Genomic DNA, 18,842 nt, shown 5'->3' on the forward strand with positions numbered 1-18,842 from the left:
GAAGAATTAGATTTTGATCGTGAAAGAAGCACAGCGAATTATGTGATATTAGGACAGAACATCATATAAAATGTCTCGATTTATGTTTCCCTCTGACAGTTCAGAGTACAAATAACTCTGCCAGTTGCTCTCCCACCATATATATATTTTTTATGAATGAGAGGCCAGGTTTGTATACCACCTGTAACCCTTTTATGCTTATTGCTTGCAGTAAGGTAGAGGAACATTTCTGTCAAGATTTTAAAATAGTATTTCTCAAACTTGGCAACTTGAAGACACGTGGACTTCATCTCCCAGAATTCACCGGCCAGCATGTTGATTAGGGAATTCTCAGAGCTGAAGTCCACATGTCTTAAAGTTGCCAAGTTTGAGAAATACTATTTTAAAGGATGGAATTCCTCGGGGCAATCTTGCTTGCTAGATTGATAAATCTTTTATTGGGCTCATAGATTAACGGATTGTGAATCCAGTCTAACCAGCTTGATCAGGGAGGAACATTTTAGAATTTTATTTATTTTATTACTTATTCAACAAATTTAGTCACCCAACTCCTACACAATGACTCCGGGTGGCTATGTAAATTTTCAATTGATAGGACTTGTGAGAATGTTTCATACTTGCAATGCTTGAGGAAATGTTAAACTTCTTGTAATGGTAACGATAATATTTTATAAAATGAGCTGTAAACGAAAACATGACATTAAAATATACACAATATTTTGTTAGTCTTTCATTAGTCCCCATCAGTAATTGGGGGGTGGGGGTGGGGTGAGGAGGGAGGTAATCATAAATGAAACAATTGCTTAACAGATTCCCAGTCCAAGTTTCGCAGCTGCTCCTTAAAACACAGTATATTGAAGGCCTTTCCTTACATGTACCTTTTTGGATAACCAAAATGCCAAAATGGAGGGGAGGGGAGTTGGCTATCTTTCCATGATGTTGTCTTCAAAATATTCATAGGCCAGGAGTGAAAAAGACTTAAATCATTCTTAGCTGTATTAGTCAAGCTAGGATTTTTGCTTTTAAGCCAATAGTGTCAAGCAATACCCTATATCCGTGGTGGTAAACCTATGGCACGCGTGCCACAGCTGGCACGCAGAGCCCTCTCTGTGGGCACGTGCACCGTTGCCCCAGTCCTACGCCTTCAGTTGGGTTTTATAAAACTTTTTTGCTTTAGGTCTCCGCCACCGTGTGCAAAAAAAAAAAAAGGTTCAATCAATCAATTTCAACCTCGCGGGGAAAAAAAAGATCTCGCAAAGTTGGAATTGATTGAAATTTTTAGTCCCACCTAGTCTGCCATTGCACCGCAGCCATGCCCACCCAATGGGCCACACCCACCCAATTGGCCACACCTGCCCAATGGGCCACGCCCACCCGGCACCTGATGATACATAAGTGGGTTTTGGGTTGCAGTTTGGGCACTTGGTCTCTGAAAGGTTCGCCATCACTGCCCTATTGTTGTTGTTGTTAGTTGCGAAGTCGTGTCCGACCCATCGCGACCCTATGGACAATGTTCCTCCAGGCTTTCCTGTCCTCTACCATCTTCTGGAGTCCATTTAAGCTCACGCCTACTGCTTCAGTGACTCCATCCAGCCACCTCATTCTCTGTCGTCCCCTTCTTCTATTGCCCTCAATCTTTCCCAGCATTAGGCTCTTCTCCAGTGAGTCCTTCCTCCTCATTAGGTGGCCAAAGTATTTGAGTTTTAGCTTCAGGATCTGGCCTTCTAAAGAGCAGTCAGGGTTGATCTCCTCTAGGACTGACCGGTTTGATCGCCTTGCAGTCCAAGGGACTCGCAGGAGTCTTCTCCAGCACCAGAGTTCAAAGGCCTCAATTCTTTTGCGCTCAGCCTTTCTTATGGTCCAACTTTCACTGCCATACATTGCAACTGGGAAGACCATAGCCTTGACTATACGCACTTTTGTTGACAGGGTGATGTCTCTGCTTTTTAGTGTGCTGTCTAGATTTGCCATGGCTTTCCTCCCGAGGAGCAAGCGTCTTTTAATTTCTTGACTACAGTCCCCATCTGCAGTGATCTTGGAGCCCAGGAAAATAAAATCTGTCACTACCTCCATTTCTTCCCCATCTATTTGCCAGGAATTGAGAGGGCCGGATGCCATGATCTTGGTTTTCTTAATGTTTAGTTTCAACCCAACTTTTGCACTCTCCTTCTTCACTCGCAACAAGAGACTCTTCAGTTCCTCTTCACTTTCTGCCATTAGAGTGGTATCATCTGCATATCTTAGGTTGTTGATATTTCTTCCAGCAATCTTAATTCCAACTTTTGACTCCTCTAGCCCTGCCTTTCTCATGATGTGCTCTGCATATAAGTTAAATAGGCAAGGCGACAGTATGCAGCCTTGCCGGACACCTTTCCCAATTTGGAACCAATCAGTGGTTCCGTGTCCAGTTCTCACTGTTGCTTCTTGGCCCGCATATAGGTTTCTCAAGAGACAAATAAGATGTTCTGGTACTCCCATCTCTTTAAGAACTTGCCACAGTTTGTTATGATCCACACAATCAAAGGCTTTAGCATAGTCAATGAAGCAGAAGTAGATGTTTTTCTGGAACTCTCTAGCTTTCTCCATGATCCAGCGTATGTTGGCTATTTGATCTCTAGTTCCTCTGCCTCTTCGAAATCCTGCCTGTACTTCTGGTAGTTCTCGATCCACATACTGCTGAAGTCTAGCTTGTAGGATTTTAAGCATAACTTTACTAGCATGAGAAATGAGTGCAATGGTGCGATAGTTTGAACATTCTTTGGCACTGCCTTTCTTTGGAATTGGAATGTAAACTGATCTTTTCCAATCCTGTGGCCACTGTTGAGTTTTCCAAATTTGCTGGCAAATTGAGTGTAGCACTTTTACTGCATCGTCTTTTAAGATTTTGAATAGCTCAGCTGGAATACTGTCACCTCCACTAGCTTTGTTGTTGCTCAGCTTTTCTAAGGCCCACTTCACTTCACATTCTAGGATGTCTGGCTCGAGGTCAGTGACCACCTCATTGTGATTATCAGGGACGTTAAGCTCATTCTTGTATAGTTCTTCTGTGTAATTTTGCCATCTCTTCTTAATCTCTTCTGCCTCTGTTAGGTCCCTGCCATTTTGGTCCTTTATCATGCCCATTTTTGCATTAAACGTTCCCTTCATCTCTCCAATTTTCTTGAAAAGATCTCTGGTCCTCCCTATTCTATTGTTTTCTTCTATTTCTTTGCACTGTTCATTTAAGAAGGCATTCTTATCTCTTCTAGCTATTCTCTGGAATTCTGCATTCAATTGGGCGTATCTTTCTTTTTCTCCCTTGCCTTTTGCTTCCCTCCTTTCCTCAGCTATTTGCAAAGCTTCCTCAGACAGCCATTTTGCTTTCTTGCATTTCTTTTTCTTTGGGATGGTTTTGGTTGCTACCTCTTGTACAATGTTGCGAACCTCTGTCCATAGTTCTTCAGGCACCCTGTCTATCAGATCTAATTCCTTAAATCTATTTGTCACCTCTACTGTATATTCAACGGGGATATGATTTAATTCATACCTGACTGGCCTGGTGCTTTTCCCTACTTTCTTCAGTTTAAGCCTAAACTTTGCAACAAGAAGCTCATGGTCTGAGCCACAGTCAGCTCCTGGTCTTGTTTTTACTGACTGTATAGAGCTTCTCCATCTTTGGCTGCAGAGCATATAGTCAATCTGATTTCTGTGTTGACCGTCTGGTGATGTCCATGTGTAGAGCCGTCTCTTGGGTTGTTGGAAAAGAGTGTTTGCTATGACCATCGTATTCTCTTGACAAAATTCTATCAGCCTGTGCCCTGCTTCATTTTGTACTCCAAGGCCAAACTTGCCTGTTATTCCGGTTATCTTTTGGCTTCCTACTTTAGCATTCCAATCCCCCATGATGATAAGGACATCATTTTTTGGTGTTAGTTCTATAAGGTGCTGTAGGGCTTCATAGAACCGGTCAATTTCGTCCTCTTCAGCACCGGTGGTTGGGGCATAGACTTGGACTACTGTGATATTGAATGGTTTGCCTTGGATTCGAACTGAGATCATTCTGTCATTTTGAGGATTGTATCCCAGTATTGCTTTTCCTACTCTTTTATTGACTATGAAGGCTACTCCATTTCTTCTGAGGGATTCTTGCCCGCAGTAGTATACCTGATGGTCATCTGAATTAAATTCACCCATTCCTGTCCATTTTAGTTCGCTGATACCTAAGATGTCGATGTTCAGTCTTGTCATCTCTTGTTTGACCACGTCCAGCTTTCCTTGATTCATGGATCTTACATTCCAGGTTCCTATGGAGAAAAAATCTTTACAGCATCGGACTTTCCTTTCACCACCAGACATATCCACAGCTGAGCGTCCTTTCGGCTTTGGCCCAGTCGCTTCATTCTTTCTGGCGCTACTAGTACTAGCCCTCTGCTCTTCCCCAGTAGCATACTGGACGCCTTCCGACCTGAGGGGCTCATCTTCCAGCGTCATATCGTTTTGCCTTTTGGTACTGTCCATAGGGTTTTCATGGCAAAGATACTGGAGTGGGTTGCCATTTCCTTCTCCAGTGGATCACGTTTTGTCAGAACTCTCGGCTATGACCTGTCCGTCTTGGGTGGCCCTGCACGGCATAGCTCATAGCTTCATTGAATTACGCAAGCCCCTTCGCCACGACAAGGCAGTAATCCATGAAGGGGCACTGCCCTATATAATAAGGCTATTAGTTATTTTCCCATTGCTTTAGAGCAAGGGTGGGGAACTATGGCTCTTTTATGACTTATGCTGGCTCAGGAATTCTGGGAGTTGAAGTCCACAAATCATAAAAGGGTTCCCTACCTCTGCTTTAGAGGAAGGTGGGCCCACTTCATTTTCCATGAGCCTTAACAAGAAGACGCCTCTAATCATTTTCAGAGGACAAAGCTGGACCTCTGCCATACTGAGAGCTTAAACCTTTACATTTCTTTCTATGACTTACTTTTCAGCTAACAATGAAAAATAATCCATGGGCAATTGATTATGGACTATGGGCAAATGCTGAAGAGTATAAATATTTAGAACAGCCAGAAGCTGAAATTCCTTTGCTCATATTAATAAATGCCAAGGGTAACAGAAAAGAGAGCAATTTAAATAGAAAAGCAGAGAAAACCAGTTCTGTGTTTTTGCAGCTGGCTGGTAAAGTAGGAGTCACATTGCTCGTCTATGACCTCTTTCCGGGTGACTGCATCCTTGTAATACCTCCTCAATCTATCAGTAAAAAGGATTTATGAAATGCCATAAACCCTGGAATCTTTTGTCTCCAGGAGTTGATTCAAAGGTTTCCTTGAGAATGTGGTAAGGTAATTTTACAGGGCCATTTCATTTGGGATAACTTGGGAGGAATTCCATTCCATACAGTTCTTGCAAAAATACAGCAATCGATTTGTGTTGCAATTCAATCTCTACGCAAAGTTAGAAGGGAAAGAGGCATTGGACCTCCTACATTGTTTTCTTTTTTCCCCCAATTTTCAATCATTTTGCTTATTTTTGAACGGTGTCTGGAGACTGCCACAGAAATGGGGAATAATCTATCACAGCAGTGTAGACCAGACATGTCAAACACAAGGCCCGGGGGCCAGATCCGGCCCGCAAAGTGGTTTCATGCGGCCCGCGAAGCCATCCTGGAAACAGTGAGGGAACGGCCCCCACTGCCTTGGCCCTGGCCCAGAGACCCTCCTCCTGCCAGAGACCCTCAGATCTGTCCCACTCCTGCCCAGGCCCCCATAGGCACCCTTGATGCCAACGATGTAGAGCTGGCCATGCCCACCCAGTAGGCCATACGCACTCTGGCCACACCCACCCAGTAGGCCACGCCCACCCAGGCCATACCCACCCGGCCCCCTGAGGGCAACCGCAATGCTGATGCGGCCCTCCATGAAATTGAGTTTGACATCCCTGGTGTAGACTTAGACAGTACTCATTTCTGCTGCTCACCAGTGTATTGGGAAAACTGACTCGTTAGTTTAATGTAAGCTGAATAGTGTGCAACAATGGAATAGCTAAACCAACACCTCCAAGTTTGCGTTTAAGATTTTTAAATAAACTGTGGGGCCCTTGGTGCTCTCTGAGCTTGGTTGTTTTCTTGCAGGCATTTCACTACCAAACTAGGTAATATCATTAGTGCTTGAAGGGAGTGAGGCTTCCCACTATATATATCCTGGACCTAGTGACTTGCCCTGTCAGTGTTGGTGGGAGTGTTCTTGATGGTTCGTTGATTAGGCTATTGTGCACTGTTAGCATGCTTGCCTGTGCTGGTAGTTCCTTGGCTGGCATATTGTTTACTTCTTGTTTCTCTAGTGATAATCTATACCTTTTATATAAAGAAAGAAAAATGAGAGCAATCCTAAATTATTATTATTATTATTATTAATTTAATTTGTATACCGCCCTTCTCCCGAAGGACTCAGGGCGGTGAACAGGGCAATACATAAAAACAAGATACAAAAATTAAAAATTATTAAAAAGTAATTAAACAGTGCCCGTAATAAATTAATACAGATTAAAAGTTAAAATCCATTTATAAAATTACCCTTGTGACTCAACCTCCATGGCTCTGATTTGCTTTTTGTTTTCTTTTCTTAAAACAACTGTTTTTACTTGAGTTCCTAGTCCAGACCACAACACACCTTCAAATATGCCTGATAAACAGCTGGCAACCAGTGCAGATCTTTCAGTGAAAGCATCATCATACTACATCCACATGAAATCAGTGTTCCTCCAGTTCCGCCAATCACTGTTCTGCCCCAACTAACTCTGTTCTGAATTACTGCTGAATGATGGTTTTCCATGCATGTGGGCACAACACACGATAGCTAAGCTGATTGGTTGAGTTTTCTGCTTTTGGTGTCCTCCCTTTTTCTCATATTAGTAGCTAGCAGGAAAAGCATCTGTCTCTTACGCACTGCTAAGGAAGGAGAAGATTGGGCTGTCGTCTCTCGCCTCCTTCCTTTACATCTCTACCAGCATCTCATTCTTTAGGACAGGGGTCCCCGACCTCTGGGCCACGACCTGGTAGTGGGCTGTGGCCTGCTTGCCACCAGGCCGCAAGACAAGCTGGCCAGTGTGCATATGTGTGCGTGCACACCCACTCGCACTAGGTCTGTGGCCATGGGGCACAAAACCAAGATGCTGCTGCACCTTGGGGCACAAAAACAGGACTCCAGCACCAGACCTTGGGGTGTGAAAATGGGCTACCACCACGCTGCAGAGTGCAGAAATGGGCACCACCACACCGTGAGGTGCAAAAACAGGGCACCTTTGCGCTGCAAGGTGCAAAAATAGCTGCTGCAGTGCCACAGGGCACGGAAATGGGGCACCGCCACACTGCAAGGCACAAAAACGGCCGCTCCCGCACTGCAGGGTGCAGAAACAAGGTGCTCGCCATACACAAACGAGGCAGGGCTAGTGAATATAATGCAGGCGGAGGCAGAGGCACAGGGGCGGAGGCAGGTAATCCCGATGTGCCGCCCACTTTGTCCCACCATCTCTCAGCTTGTCCGCAGCCGTGCTGGGGCAGGCAGCCGTGTGGCGCATCAGGATTACCTGCCTCCCCCTGTGCCTCTGTCTCCATCTGCTACCAGTGCCACCATGTGAGCTTCCTGTGATCCAGCCCCCCCCCCCGTGCCTCTGCTTGGAAGGCTGGCCTGGTGGTTGCAGCGCTCAGACCTCCCTTTGCTGCGCTGTGCAGGTTGTAGCTGCTGCCAGACACCGTTGGCCCCTGTGCGCTCGCTGCCTCCTGTGTGCGCGCCGGGGGGTGAGGGCTGATCACCCTGGTATCGTGTTTCCCCGAAAATAAGGCCTAGTGCGTCTTTTGGAGCAAAAAAATATATATGACTGGGTCTTATTTTCAGGGAAACACTGAATATAACATCTAATTAGTGACTTAAGGGATGCATGACTGTCTGAGTGACAAATGACAAGAAATAAATGATAAATTATTCCTTATTTCATGCTTTCCCAAATGATGTCTTCTAAGTATCTTGGTTTTCAGCTCTCATAATATCAAAACTAACCTGGCAGTCTGGAGGGCTAGTACGAAGTTTGATGCTGTATAATACAGGTGGTCCTTGTTTAAGAATCACTTGCTCAGTAACTCTTTGGACTTACCACAGTGCTGAAATAGTAGTACTTATGAGCGATCACAGTATGACTGCAGTGATGTGATCATGATCCGGGCATTCAGTGACTGGCTTGTAATTGCACCGCAGTATCCCGCAAGTCACGTGATTGCCATTTGTGAACTTCCCTGCCGGCTTTCTACAAGCCAAGTCAATGGGGAAGTTGACAGGAGGTTGCAAGTGGTGACCGGCTGACATCCTTGCTTAATGTGCCACCATGGTTTGCTTATTGAGGGCAACTGGAAGCGATGGGATTTCTGTCACTAAGTGGCATGGTCATGTGGTGTCTCACTTTATGACCGGGTTACTTAGCAATGGAAATCCCAGTTCCAATTGCCATCATTAAGTGAGTGCTTCTTGTTTTCTATAAGGAGTTGCTCTGAATGTGCAAGATGGCACAAGATGGCAAAGGTAGTACAGGGCAGCTATTATTACAGATAAGGGTAAGATCTCACATAAGCAAAAACTTTCACAAAAATAGACACAATAATTTAATCAGAAATCACCTTGCTTGCTTAATGAAATAGCAATAATCATAATACAAAGAAATTTGGCTGCGGCCCTTGGAGTCACTGAACAATGCACCAATATAGTGTATATCATTCTCTGCTCCCCTGGTGACACCATAACTAGACATAAGGTGCCTGGTACTTTGAAGTGCCAGTTATATGGAATGCTGCTTTGTGATCCAGCACAAAATTAGTTCTAGGTGGGAAGCAATCTTTAGATTCTTCAAGGTTCCTCGGGAGAAAAAAAAATGACTTCTCGCTATTAGGGATGGGAGGAGGAAACAAGTTAAACTACACCAGGAAATAGTTGAAAACAGACTGAAAATCTTTCTCTCCCACTATTCTTGTCCTTCTTTCCGAAGTGTTTCATGCTTTCAGTCCTCAGGAGTATGGCACCTAGTTAAAAAAAGAAGGGGAACTTATTCAGGTTAGGTAAATTATACATAGGAAACGTTACTGCACGGATGTTAAATATGAAGGTGGCATTTAGTAGAAGCTGTAGATTTTATGAGAAAAAACTGCTTTTATCTTATTAGTAAAATGAATAAATGATCATGTCCTTTCTGAGGGTTAATTATTGAATACCAGCTTTCTCCAGGCTGTGGCACAATATTTTGACACTGCAATTGCTACCATTCCTAATTTGTATAGGAACTGATTTTTTTTTAATGGCTAGAGCTTCTTCTTCTTCTTCTTCTTCTTCTTCTTCTTCTTCTTCTTCTTCTTCTTCTTCTTCTTCTTCTTCTTCTTCTTCTTCTTCTTCTTCTTCTTCTTCTTCTCCTTGTCCCTCTCCCTCTCCCTCTCCTTCTCCTTCTCCTTCTCCTTCTCCTTCTCCTTCTCCTTCTCCTTCTCCTTCTCCTTCTCCTTCTCCTTCTCCTTCTTCTTCCCCTCCTCCTCCTCCTCCTCTCAAAATTGGTCTAACTTTACCTCAAGCTAAGCACAAACACACACACATATTGGAAAAGCCCCTTTTACTTAAGTGATGGTGTGATTCACTTAATAACCATAGCAAAAAGGTTATAAAACCAGGCATGGCTCACTAATGACCACCTTACTTAGCGATGGAAGTTGTGGTCCTAATTATGTTTGGAGGTTGAAGAAAGACTAACTGTAGTCATAAGCATCTCTTGGGGGCACAGATAGGGCAAATGAGAAAGGTAGAAAGCGACTTTTATTAAATCTCCATCCTTCACCAGATTGACTGGCAGTGGCCCCTATATCCAAATGACATTTCTGGTTCAGATAGTGATATGAGAAATCAAGACTTGTAATAGCTCCTTTGAGAATAAATGTCAACATTATTTAGTGATTAGCATTATTATTTGGACCAATTTCATATTAAAGGTAGGGATTAAAGCAGGGGTGTCCAACTTTGTCAGCTTTAAGGCCTGTGGACTTCATCTCCCTGAATTCCCTAGCCAGTCATTTAAAGTCCAAAAGTCTTTAAAAGTTGCCAAGGTTGGGTTAAAAGTTGGATTAAAGGCTATCCAGTAAGAAGAGAATAAAAAGAGTCAATCCAGCAGACCTCAGAAGGTAACATCGCTGCAATAAATATTCAGGTATTCTTGGAAACTTCCAATTAAAGACTAAGAAGCTTCTAAGAACTAGTAACTGTTGCTGGATTACATATCTTTCACCTGATTAGCCTGCTTCTCTTTAACTAAACAAGCAAGCGGAACATGAAAATTTATTACACGTAATGCATAATCTCTTGTAGAGATTGTGAACCACAAGTTTTTTTTTTTGCAACCTTCAAGAAAGGAAGCTGGGTTACATAATTCACAAAAAAAACCACCCAATTAAAAACAATTAAACAATTGTTTTAATTAAACAATTAAAAAGTACTGAGGTCTTCCTAGAGACTGCAAATGGTCAAGAATTGACCAAAGGTAACAGAAGACATAGTTACATCTCATGACCGGTCCATAGATCCTACTCTCTTAAAGGTACTTTCTTGCCAACAAAAATAAAATAAAATAATAATGCTTTTCTTGAGAGTCAAGAGCTCAACTACAGATTTACTCTCAGAAATGATAGAAGTGACAGTTGAGAACAAATGAAAGGAACTGATCTTTTACGATGTATGCTCTCAATTTGCCTCACGTCAATTTTGGATATTTTAAAGCAGGGGTCTTCAAACTTGGCCCTTTTATGACTTGTGGACTTCAACTCCCAGAATTCCTCAGCCAGCATGCCTGGCTGAGGAATTCTGGGAGTTGAAGTCCACAAGACATAAAAGGGCCAAGTTTGAAGACCCCTGTTTTAAAGTAACAGCAGCTCTCTTTTCATAAGATAAGTAATAAAATAGGACAGCTACGGAATGGAAGGTAGAAGTTATCTAACTCAAAAATCTGTTGACTGAGTGCAAAATGATCTAATATACCAATAAAGAAGAGTTGATCCAGAGCTTTCCCGTCTGACCTTGGTGGGATCTTCTGCTTGAAAAGCTTGTGCCATAGCCCTGCCGCTTGGCCAGCAGCATTACCTTAATTTGGGAGAAAGCTTTGCAAAGCTTCAGGGACCTCTCGGAGAATCCGAAGCTTGTGAAGTTGCTTGTAGATCTCCTTCTCCACGTCTTCTGCCTGGAAGATGCGGGGAGCGGAAGCCCAACCCCAAAACAAAGGATGAGATGTTGTGAGGCAAGGATGGGTGCCATCGCTTTTCCCCCCTTTGCCTTCATTGGCTATAATAATACCTATCTATTTCTGTATACGTCTACAGAATCTCTGTATCTAGAGCAAGGGAACAAGGCTTTTTGGTCAAGTTTTATTTATTTATTTATTTATTTATTTGATTTATATACCGCCCTTCTCCTGTAGGACTCAGGGCGGTGTACAGGGCAATAAAATAAGAACATTACATAATACATTAATAACATAACATAATAACATAATAACATAATACATTAGATAAATAATTTTAAAACCCAAATCCATCAGGCCAGGCCGGCTTGTTTGAATAGATAAGTTTTTAGATCACGCCGGAAGGAGCGACTCTTGGTCTTGCTCCAGTCCTGCCCCACTCCAGCCCCAGGTTTCTTGCATATTTAACTCTGCCCTTTTTCATTATTATTATTATTGAATCATTGCTGCTAACATTTTCTACAATTGCTATGAAATTTTCCCATCTGCACTTCTTTTAAAAACTTAAGTACAATAGGTGTACTTACTTCCAGGTGTGCTCATTTAAAAAGGACCGGTTTTGGTTTTGCTCTGTTTGTCATAATAGAGAATAATGGCACAAAGGAAAGGTTGCCCTTTTCTGAGGACTGAGAGTAACAGCCAATTTTATATTTTCAAAAATATTTTTAGTAGGAATAGCGGCACTATTGGGAACTATATCATTATGTCCAGCAGAGGCTCAATGATCCTTCCTCCCTCCCTCCCTCCCTCCCTCCCTCCTTTGCTTTCCTTCCTTCCCATCTTCTTCCTTCCTTCCTTCCTTCCTTCCTTCCTTCCTTCCTTCCTTCCTTCCTTCCTTCCTTCCTTTGCTTTCCTTCCTTCCTTTGCTTTCCTTCCTTCCTTCCTTCCTTCCTTCCTTCCTTCCTTTCCTTCCTTCCTTCTTTCCCATCTAATTCCTTCCTTCCTTCCTTCCTTCCTTCCTTCCTTCCTTCCTTCCTTCCTTCCTTCCTTCCTTCCTTCCTTCCTTCCTTCCTTCCTGTCTCTGTATTGGCAGAATCAGATAGCTCATGGTTTCCTCTTACAAGTTCCTTAAAAATAAGATTCTAGTTTTAGACTGAAACTCCTTTAATTCTTGACCACTGGCCATGCTGACTAATGAGAATTGTAGTACAGCACAAGAAATCTGGAGGGCGTCAGGTTGCCTCCCCTTACGGGGCTGAATGCCTGCCTAGTTTCAATATCAACCAATAGTCCTTCCCTTCCTTTCCCTCATTCAGTTTTCCATCTGATTAAGATTTCTGGATAATTCAAAAAGTCGAGTGTTGTTTTGTTGCACTTTGCTTGGCCTTTTGGGTGTACTGCCCTTATATAGATAGATTTGGTTATTTTATTGGCTTGTTGTAAATGCCTGTGACTCCTTAGGGAGCCTAAAATATTTGCAATGCTACCATTTGACTTCCGTATGAGACTCTCTATTCCACCAGGAGTGATTTCATGCAATGCCTATTTTTACTGGGCTGAGGAATGAGGCCCTGAGGCTTCCTCATGTATAAATCAAATCAAGTAGCTTACCGATTCCCGCATTAATTCTGCTGTCTTCCCCAAGAGGGAATAGACTAGAAGGATTCCAGCCTGACTTATCCTCATCAAGGGATCATACATGGCCAGCAAGGAGGTCTGCAGAAAAGCTCTCTTTTGACCCTCTGTGAAGATGTTCCTGAACAGCTGGAAACAACAAGCGGTCATGTTACTATCCAAGAATGGTAGGAGTGTTATTCAATGGGTTTGTTTTAAAAAGCTGCAGTGGAGATTTAAAACACTACTGTCTATTTAGGACAGGTGTATATAACTTCCTTTCGCCCAAGGGCCAAGGTTGAGGGTTGCAGTACACACACACATAGGTGGGCCACATAACATGATTTAAAAACTGTAATTGTTTAATGACGTTTTAGCACCCAGAGTTAATTGTGATGCCTGTCACAGCTGAGAATGTGCTTCTGTTCCACATAACTTAGAATTCCAACTAAAACCAGAGAATGTCAAAAAATTTTTTTCCCAACTACCTGAAAGTAATTTGAAACTTTTTGCTCTATAAAACCAAATTTTTCAGAGTCAACTGATATCCTCAAATCTGGACATTTATAGCCAGTTTTTTCTAATGGTTAAAGCACCAGGCTAGAAAGCAGAAGATGGGTTCAAATCCTGCCTTAGCCATGAAAGTCAGCTGTGCCGGTCTCTCTCTCTCTCTCTCTCTCTCTCTCTCTCTCTCTCTCTCTCTCTCTCTCTCTCTCTCTCTGTTCATCACCTTGGCTTGTTTGTAAAAATAATAAAGGCGGGATTCATATAAATAACTAAAATGTGTCCTTGGTAAGTAGTTGAGAAGAGACATGAAGATAGCCATAATATTCTTTTCCTCATTATTCTTTCTGAAACTTCTCTATTTTGGATGATGGCAATATACATTTTTAAGCGGATGGTGGGCATCTTTTTGATCTTATATCTTCTGTCCAGAAAGGGAAAATATAATTTCGGGAACCCAAGGTAGTCAGTTTCCTTTCTCTAAGTGATACTTTCAATATTACCAGTTCAAATCAAAGTATAATTCTTTTCATGTTTCAGAGAATACAGAGGTTACTGTCATTGATGATGGCATCACTTAATAAACATGGCAAAATGGTCCATTACTACTACCAAAGAGTAAAAAGACATTTTCACTGATGCACCTACCTTTCACCAGGACTAGCCCTATCATTAGATGTAGTATAATGTCTGCTTTGGGAAATGGACTGAACAGGCAAGCATTGGGGCTAAAGGGCATCCCCATTGCTGTCCAGGATAGCTGTTTCCCTGTAGTGAACATTTATGCTTTTCAGAAAAGGCGATGCCCTGATGAGCAACCTAGAAGCATGGTATCCACACACACCCCAACCCCCCAATACTTGCAATGAACTAACATGCCTTATGAGAGTTAGGCACCTGTTTACTAACTCATAAGGCATGTTAGTTTATTGCAAGGTATTTTGGGGGGGGGAATGGCTTGGGTCCGGACTATCTAAGGGAACACCTGCTGCCGGCATCATCTTCCCATCGTCCTGTGCGCTCCCACAGGGAGGGCCTTCTCAGGGTACCGCCGGTTAATGAATAATGACGGGTTATTCTCAGGGGAAGGCCGTTCTCTGTGGGTGCGCCTGCCCTATGGAACCAACTACCTACGGAACTTAGGACTGCCCCCGACCTTCGCTCATTTCGCCGGGACCTGAAAACTTGGCTCTTCGAGCTGTTTGGCCCAGACTGAGGGGTTTTTAATTTTAATTGGGTTTTAGATTTACTTGGGGCTTGAATTTAATTAATTGTTTTAATTTATTTTAATTTTTGTATTTTATGGTTTTAACTGCCCTGTAAACCGCCCTGAGTCCTACGGGAATAGGGCGGTATACAAATTCAATAAATAAATAAATAAATAAATAAATAAATAAATAAGTAAGTAAGTAAGTAAGTAAGTAAATACATACATACATACATACATACATACATACATACATACATACATACATACCATGCTTCTAGGCTGCTTCTCACAATGTGTTATTGAGAAGACCCCCATAGACAAACCTATATAAGGCAGATTAATGAGTAGCAGGATTGCTCTTATACAAAGGATGTGCATGATTGTTCTTGGCCTATTGGGATATTTCACATCATCAAAGAAAGCTGGTCTTACCTCACCCACCCTGCAGGCATCAAGATAAGCCAACATCTTCTTGTCTTCTGTTTCCTGGCACCACAATTCTCCCGCCTCTGTTGTGCTCAGTCCTGAAAAAGGAGACACCAGAGGCCTAATTCCCATTTCACCCTGCAGGATGAGCCTTCGCAATTGTATAACGGGCTAGCTTTCTGGACCTTTTTGTATCACGCCTGGACTTGGAACTGAAATTTTCTTCCAAGGGGACACGTCTCTGAAACATTTCCATCTAATTCTGGCTGTCATATGAAGCCAGACTCGAGAAACAATTCTGCAAGTGGGTCATGGGGGGGGGGGAGGAATATATCCCATTTCTTATTTATGTAAAAGTAAGGCCCGACGTCCAGAGGAGGCTTCATTTTTAAATAAATAAATAAATAAAAAGGAAGACAAATGATACTACACCAGGGCAGCTTTCCTTTTGGCTGCTGATTTTATTTTTTATTTTTTTTTGCTAACTGAGTCACTTTTCTGGAAGAAAAATGAATACAGTATGAAAGATACGAAGTACTGTAAGTGCTACCATAGGATGTTTGCTGTCTGGGACCTGTACAACAAATAAAGCCAAAAACACAAAAGAGAACCAAGGAGGAGAGTGTGTGAGAGATGAACTCAGTTTCAGCATTAGCATCAGAGTTTCTAAAAATGCAGCTATGGGGAGACGAGAAACATTTGTCCTCTCTCCTCACATAGATTTCAGAAAAGACTGGGCCACTCGAGTTCAGATGATCGACAGCTAGTCCTGCAGTCTCTAGAAACACAGGTGTCAAGGCTGCTAACATTGAATGTTATTGCTTGACATGAGATGAAGAAGTAGCTATTTCATATGTTAAACTTGTGTATTGCTTTAAGACTTGTGTATTGTTTTAGTTTAAAATTGGTGGGAGGGAAGAGTAGGAATGCACTCTGAAGGCCATTTGTCTCTCTAAAGAAGATAAGACTTTGGTGGTTCTTCTAACGGAAGGGAAGCTGATTCTTTAAATTAATTGGAGAATATGATTAATGACAAAATTAGAAAGGTGGAGAATTGTGTTTAATTATATTGTGCAAGGGGCGGAGATTTCAGATTCCAGCTTCCTTCGAGCAAGCATTTGCCGGTGTATTAGGCTAATAAAGGACTTTTAAGGTACTGTAAACAACGCCTCAGAGTCACTTGAAAAGCCCATGCGTTGGAAACTTGACAACAGGCTTTGAAAAATGCTCTGCAAGAGGGACAGTCAGACTGTGGCCCTTCAGCTGTTGCTGGAGTAAAATTCCTAGCATTACTCACCACTGTCACTCCCAATTTTTCCATCGTTATCCTATACCTCCCCTTGCCTCCCCTTTCAGGATATGTGCTAAATCCACCCACTGTTTAAAAGGTGTGGGGGGAAAAACAGGCAGGAGATCTCCGCCACCATCTTCCCTGCAGTCTGCTGTGGGATTTCCTATTCCTCCCCCTTGGCCCAGCCCTGGTTTTCCAGCTGTACCTCACCAGGATTGGTAGCCTTTCTTTTCTTCCTTTTCATCAGCCCCCCCTCCCCCGCCACACATACACCTCAACTGATTTTCCCAGTCCATTAGATCGTCATGGTATCGTTCAGTGTTTTGTTTTTGTTTTTTTTAGATCCTGTGATTTCTTTAGAGGTTTCGCATCCTCGTGCGCCTCTTGAAAGTTTTTCATTCTCCTCCCTCCCAGCTTGGGAGTTTCTGCTGTCCTGGGGTGAGACAGATTTTAAAGAAGGTATACAGTAGCTGAGCTCTTGGGGATGGCTCATTGGCTCCTAACCAGGCTTCACTTACCCATGTGATTCAGGAGGAGCTGGTAAAGGCAGCTAATGGCGTCTCTGGCTTGGTAGCTCACCTCTTCCACTGAATCTGTGATGCAAACTGCAAATTGTGCTACCTGGTGTCCCAAACCAGATAGTTCCCCAGATTTCTAGGGAGGAAGAAAGGAAGGAAACGAGAAGGGGTCTTTTCTTCACATTTTGTGTTAGCTCTTCATTTCATTTAAAAAATAAATAAATCTCTAAGTGATCTTCAGCTAAGGAAGGACCTCTGCACGTGCGTGAAGTAGCCCTCTTGATTTCTGGAATAAGAAACTATCTGAAAAGATACTGCATTTTGGAAGGGATGATGGCTGTAAGACCTAAATAGCCCGAAATCCACCCTCTACCCCATCACTTACATCTTGAAAAAAAGTAAAAACTCCCAAGGTCTTGCACAACAGCACCAAAATCTTGCAAGCTTTCACTGTACTTGTGTACGATTGTGCAGATGCGACAGAAAACATTGATTCCCTTCAAGAGTGGCAATGCAAAGCAATTCATTGCTCAGTCTGGAAAAGAGATCTAGTTTAAGAAAGAGAATCAGATTGGTATAGTATAGGTGTTGGCTTAGAATTCAGGAGAACGTGAGTCCTTAGGCCTGAAAGCCAACTGGTGACTTTGGGCAGTTACTTTCCCTCAATCTAACCTACTTCATGAGGTTGCTATGGAGAAAAGAAGGGACAGGAGTATTAGGTATGCCTCCAATAATAATAATAAAAAACATTTCAAAGGAATTATTCAGTTTGGAATGTTAACAAGCATCCAGTGGAGAAGTAGACAAAAGAAAATTATGAAGAGGTCTATCGTCAGTTATAATCTTCTTGGAACACTGCAACACTACATAGAACAGCTTCCCTCAAACTGGTGGACGTCGTAAGGGTTGAATTTCAACTCTTAAAACTCCTGACTGATATGATCTCTTAATGCCATAGAAAAACCTTTCAACTTGTGGCTTTTCTTTTCCTACATGTAATCCAATGGGAAAACTATTTTTTTTTCTCAAAAGGGAAGTTCCCTGTGAGTTTTAAGTTTAGTGTGGGTCAAAGTTTCACAAGCAGGAAAAAGCTGATGGGTGCATTCTTTTAATATGCTTAGTATTTCAAAGTCCAAATCAACTGCGGTCATCACCTACCTCAAAATTTGATTGCTCGTTAACATGGCGAAGCAAGGAGATGCTGCAATTAATGGCTCTGAACCTCTCTTGAGGGTCTTGTGAACGAATCCAGAAATTGACGTGCTGTGGAAGGAAGTTGGAAGTCAGAAAAAGATTGGTTTATCCTGTTTTCATCCAGCAAATATTCAATTTTTATTGATATTTATGGCCACCCAAGAGTCTTATTACTTATTGCTCCATTTCTTGATTTTGAACATTTATTTTTATTTTTAATTTTGCTACTGGTTACTGACTGCTTTAGATTAGGCCAGTGATGCTGCAATGTCAAAAGTGGACAGGATCAAAATTCAAAGGTGGGACAATTGAAACCTTTAAAGTAGGGGAAAAACAGCCCAAAATAAGGGGTGGGCTTGTTGAGGGTTTATGAGGTGAAAAGACTTGAGGTATCTTTTTCATTCCTGAGAATTTGTTTGCAACTCTAAAACAATATATTGGAAATAGTGACCTGCCCCTTTAAATATCTAGAGGTCACTGAAGAAATTTCAGGGACCCTGAAGAAAAGTACAGGCTCCAGGTTGTACGTGTTAAGATACATTAAGTTCCATTTCAACCTCTCCCTCTCATACTAACCTCAAGAGAACCCCACCGCCATCTTCTCTTTAGCCTCTCACCTCTAATATAAATAGGAGATGGTTGATGGTAGGTGTCTCGGAGAGCAGGCCCTTCAGCATAATATCCATGGTATCGAAGGATGATCTGTAGAGTGCCTGTAAAGGGAAGAAAATTTTGCAGGCTGTCCTCTCACGATGGAATTTTCTAACTTCATTATAAACCAGCTATCTCAAGAGAAGTAAATTTATTGTGGCGTAAGTTCTCATGGACTTATGCATCTCATTTCTGTTCTGTCCCAGCCTAC

The 18,842-nt window shown here is 42.4% G+C and overlaps 1 protein-coding gene and 1 long non-coding RNA gene across 2 annotated transcripts in view; both read right to left on the bottom strand.

Annotated features, from left to right (window-relative positions):
* LOC308662277 overlaps positions 1-18,842 on the bottom strand; it is a 907,910-nt gene that overhangs the window by 95,190 nt on the left and 793,878 nt on the right. The window lies entirely within an intron of this gene.
* On the bottom strand, positions 11,128-18,719 carry LOC308661289 (maestro heat-like repeat family member 5; the record flags this gene model as incomplete). The annotated part of the gene is made up of 6 exons (XM_081316205.1): positions 18,598-18,719; positions 17,945-18,049; positions 16,787-16,922; positions 14,984-15,075; positions 12,835-12,987; positions 11,128-11,223 (listed from the first exon to the last, which is right to left on the bottom strand). The coding sequence occupies exons 1-6, from the start codon at positions 18,664-18,666 to the stop codon at positions 11,128-11,130; spliced, it is 651 nt and encodes a 216-aa protein (XP_081172331.1). The 5' UTR covers positions 18,667-18,719.

Source organism: Vipera berus (genome assembly GCF_964194415.1).
Source record: "Vipera berus genome assembly, chromosome: 2".
NCBI lineage: Eukaryota > Metazoa > Chordata > Lepidosauria > Squamata > Viperidae > Vipera > Vipera berus.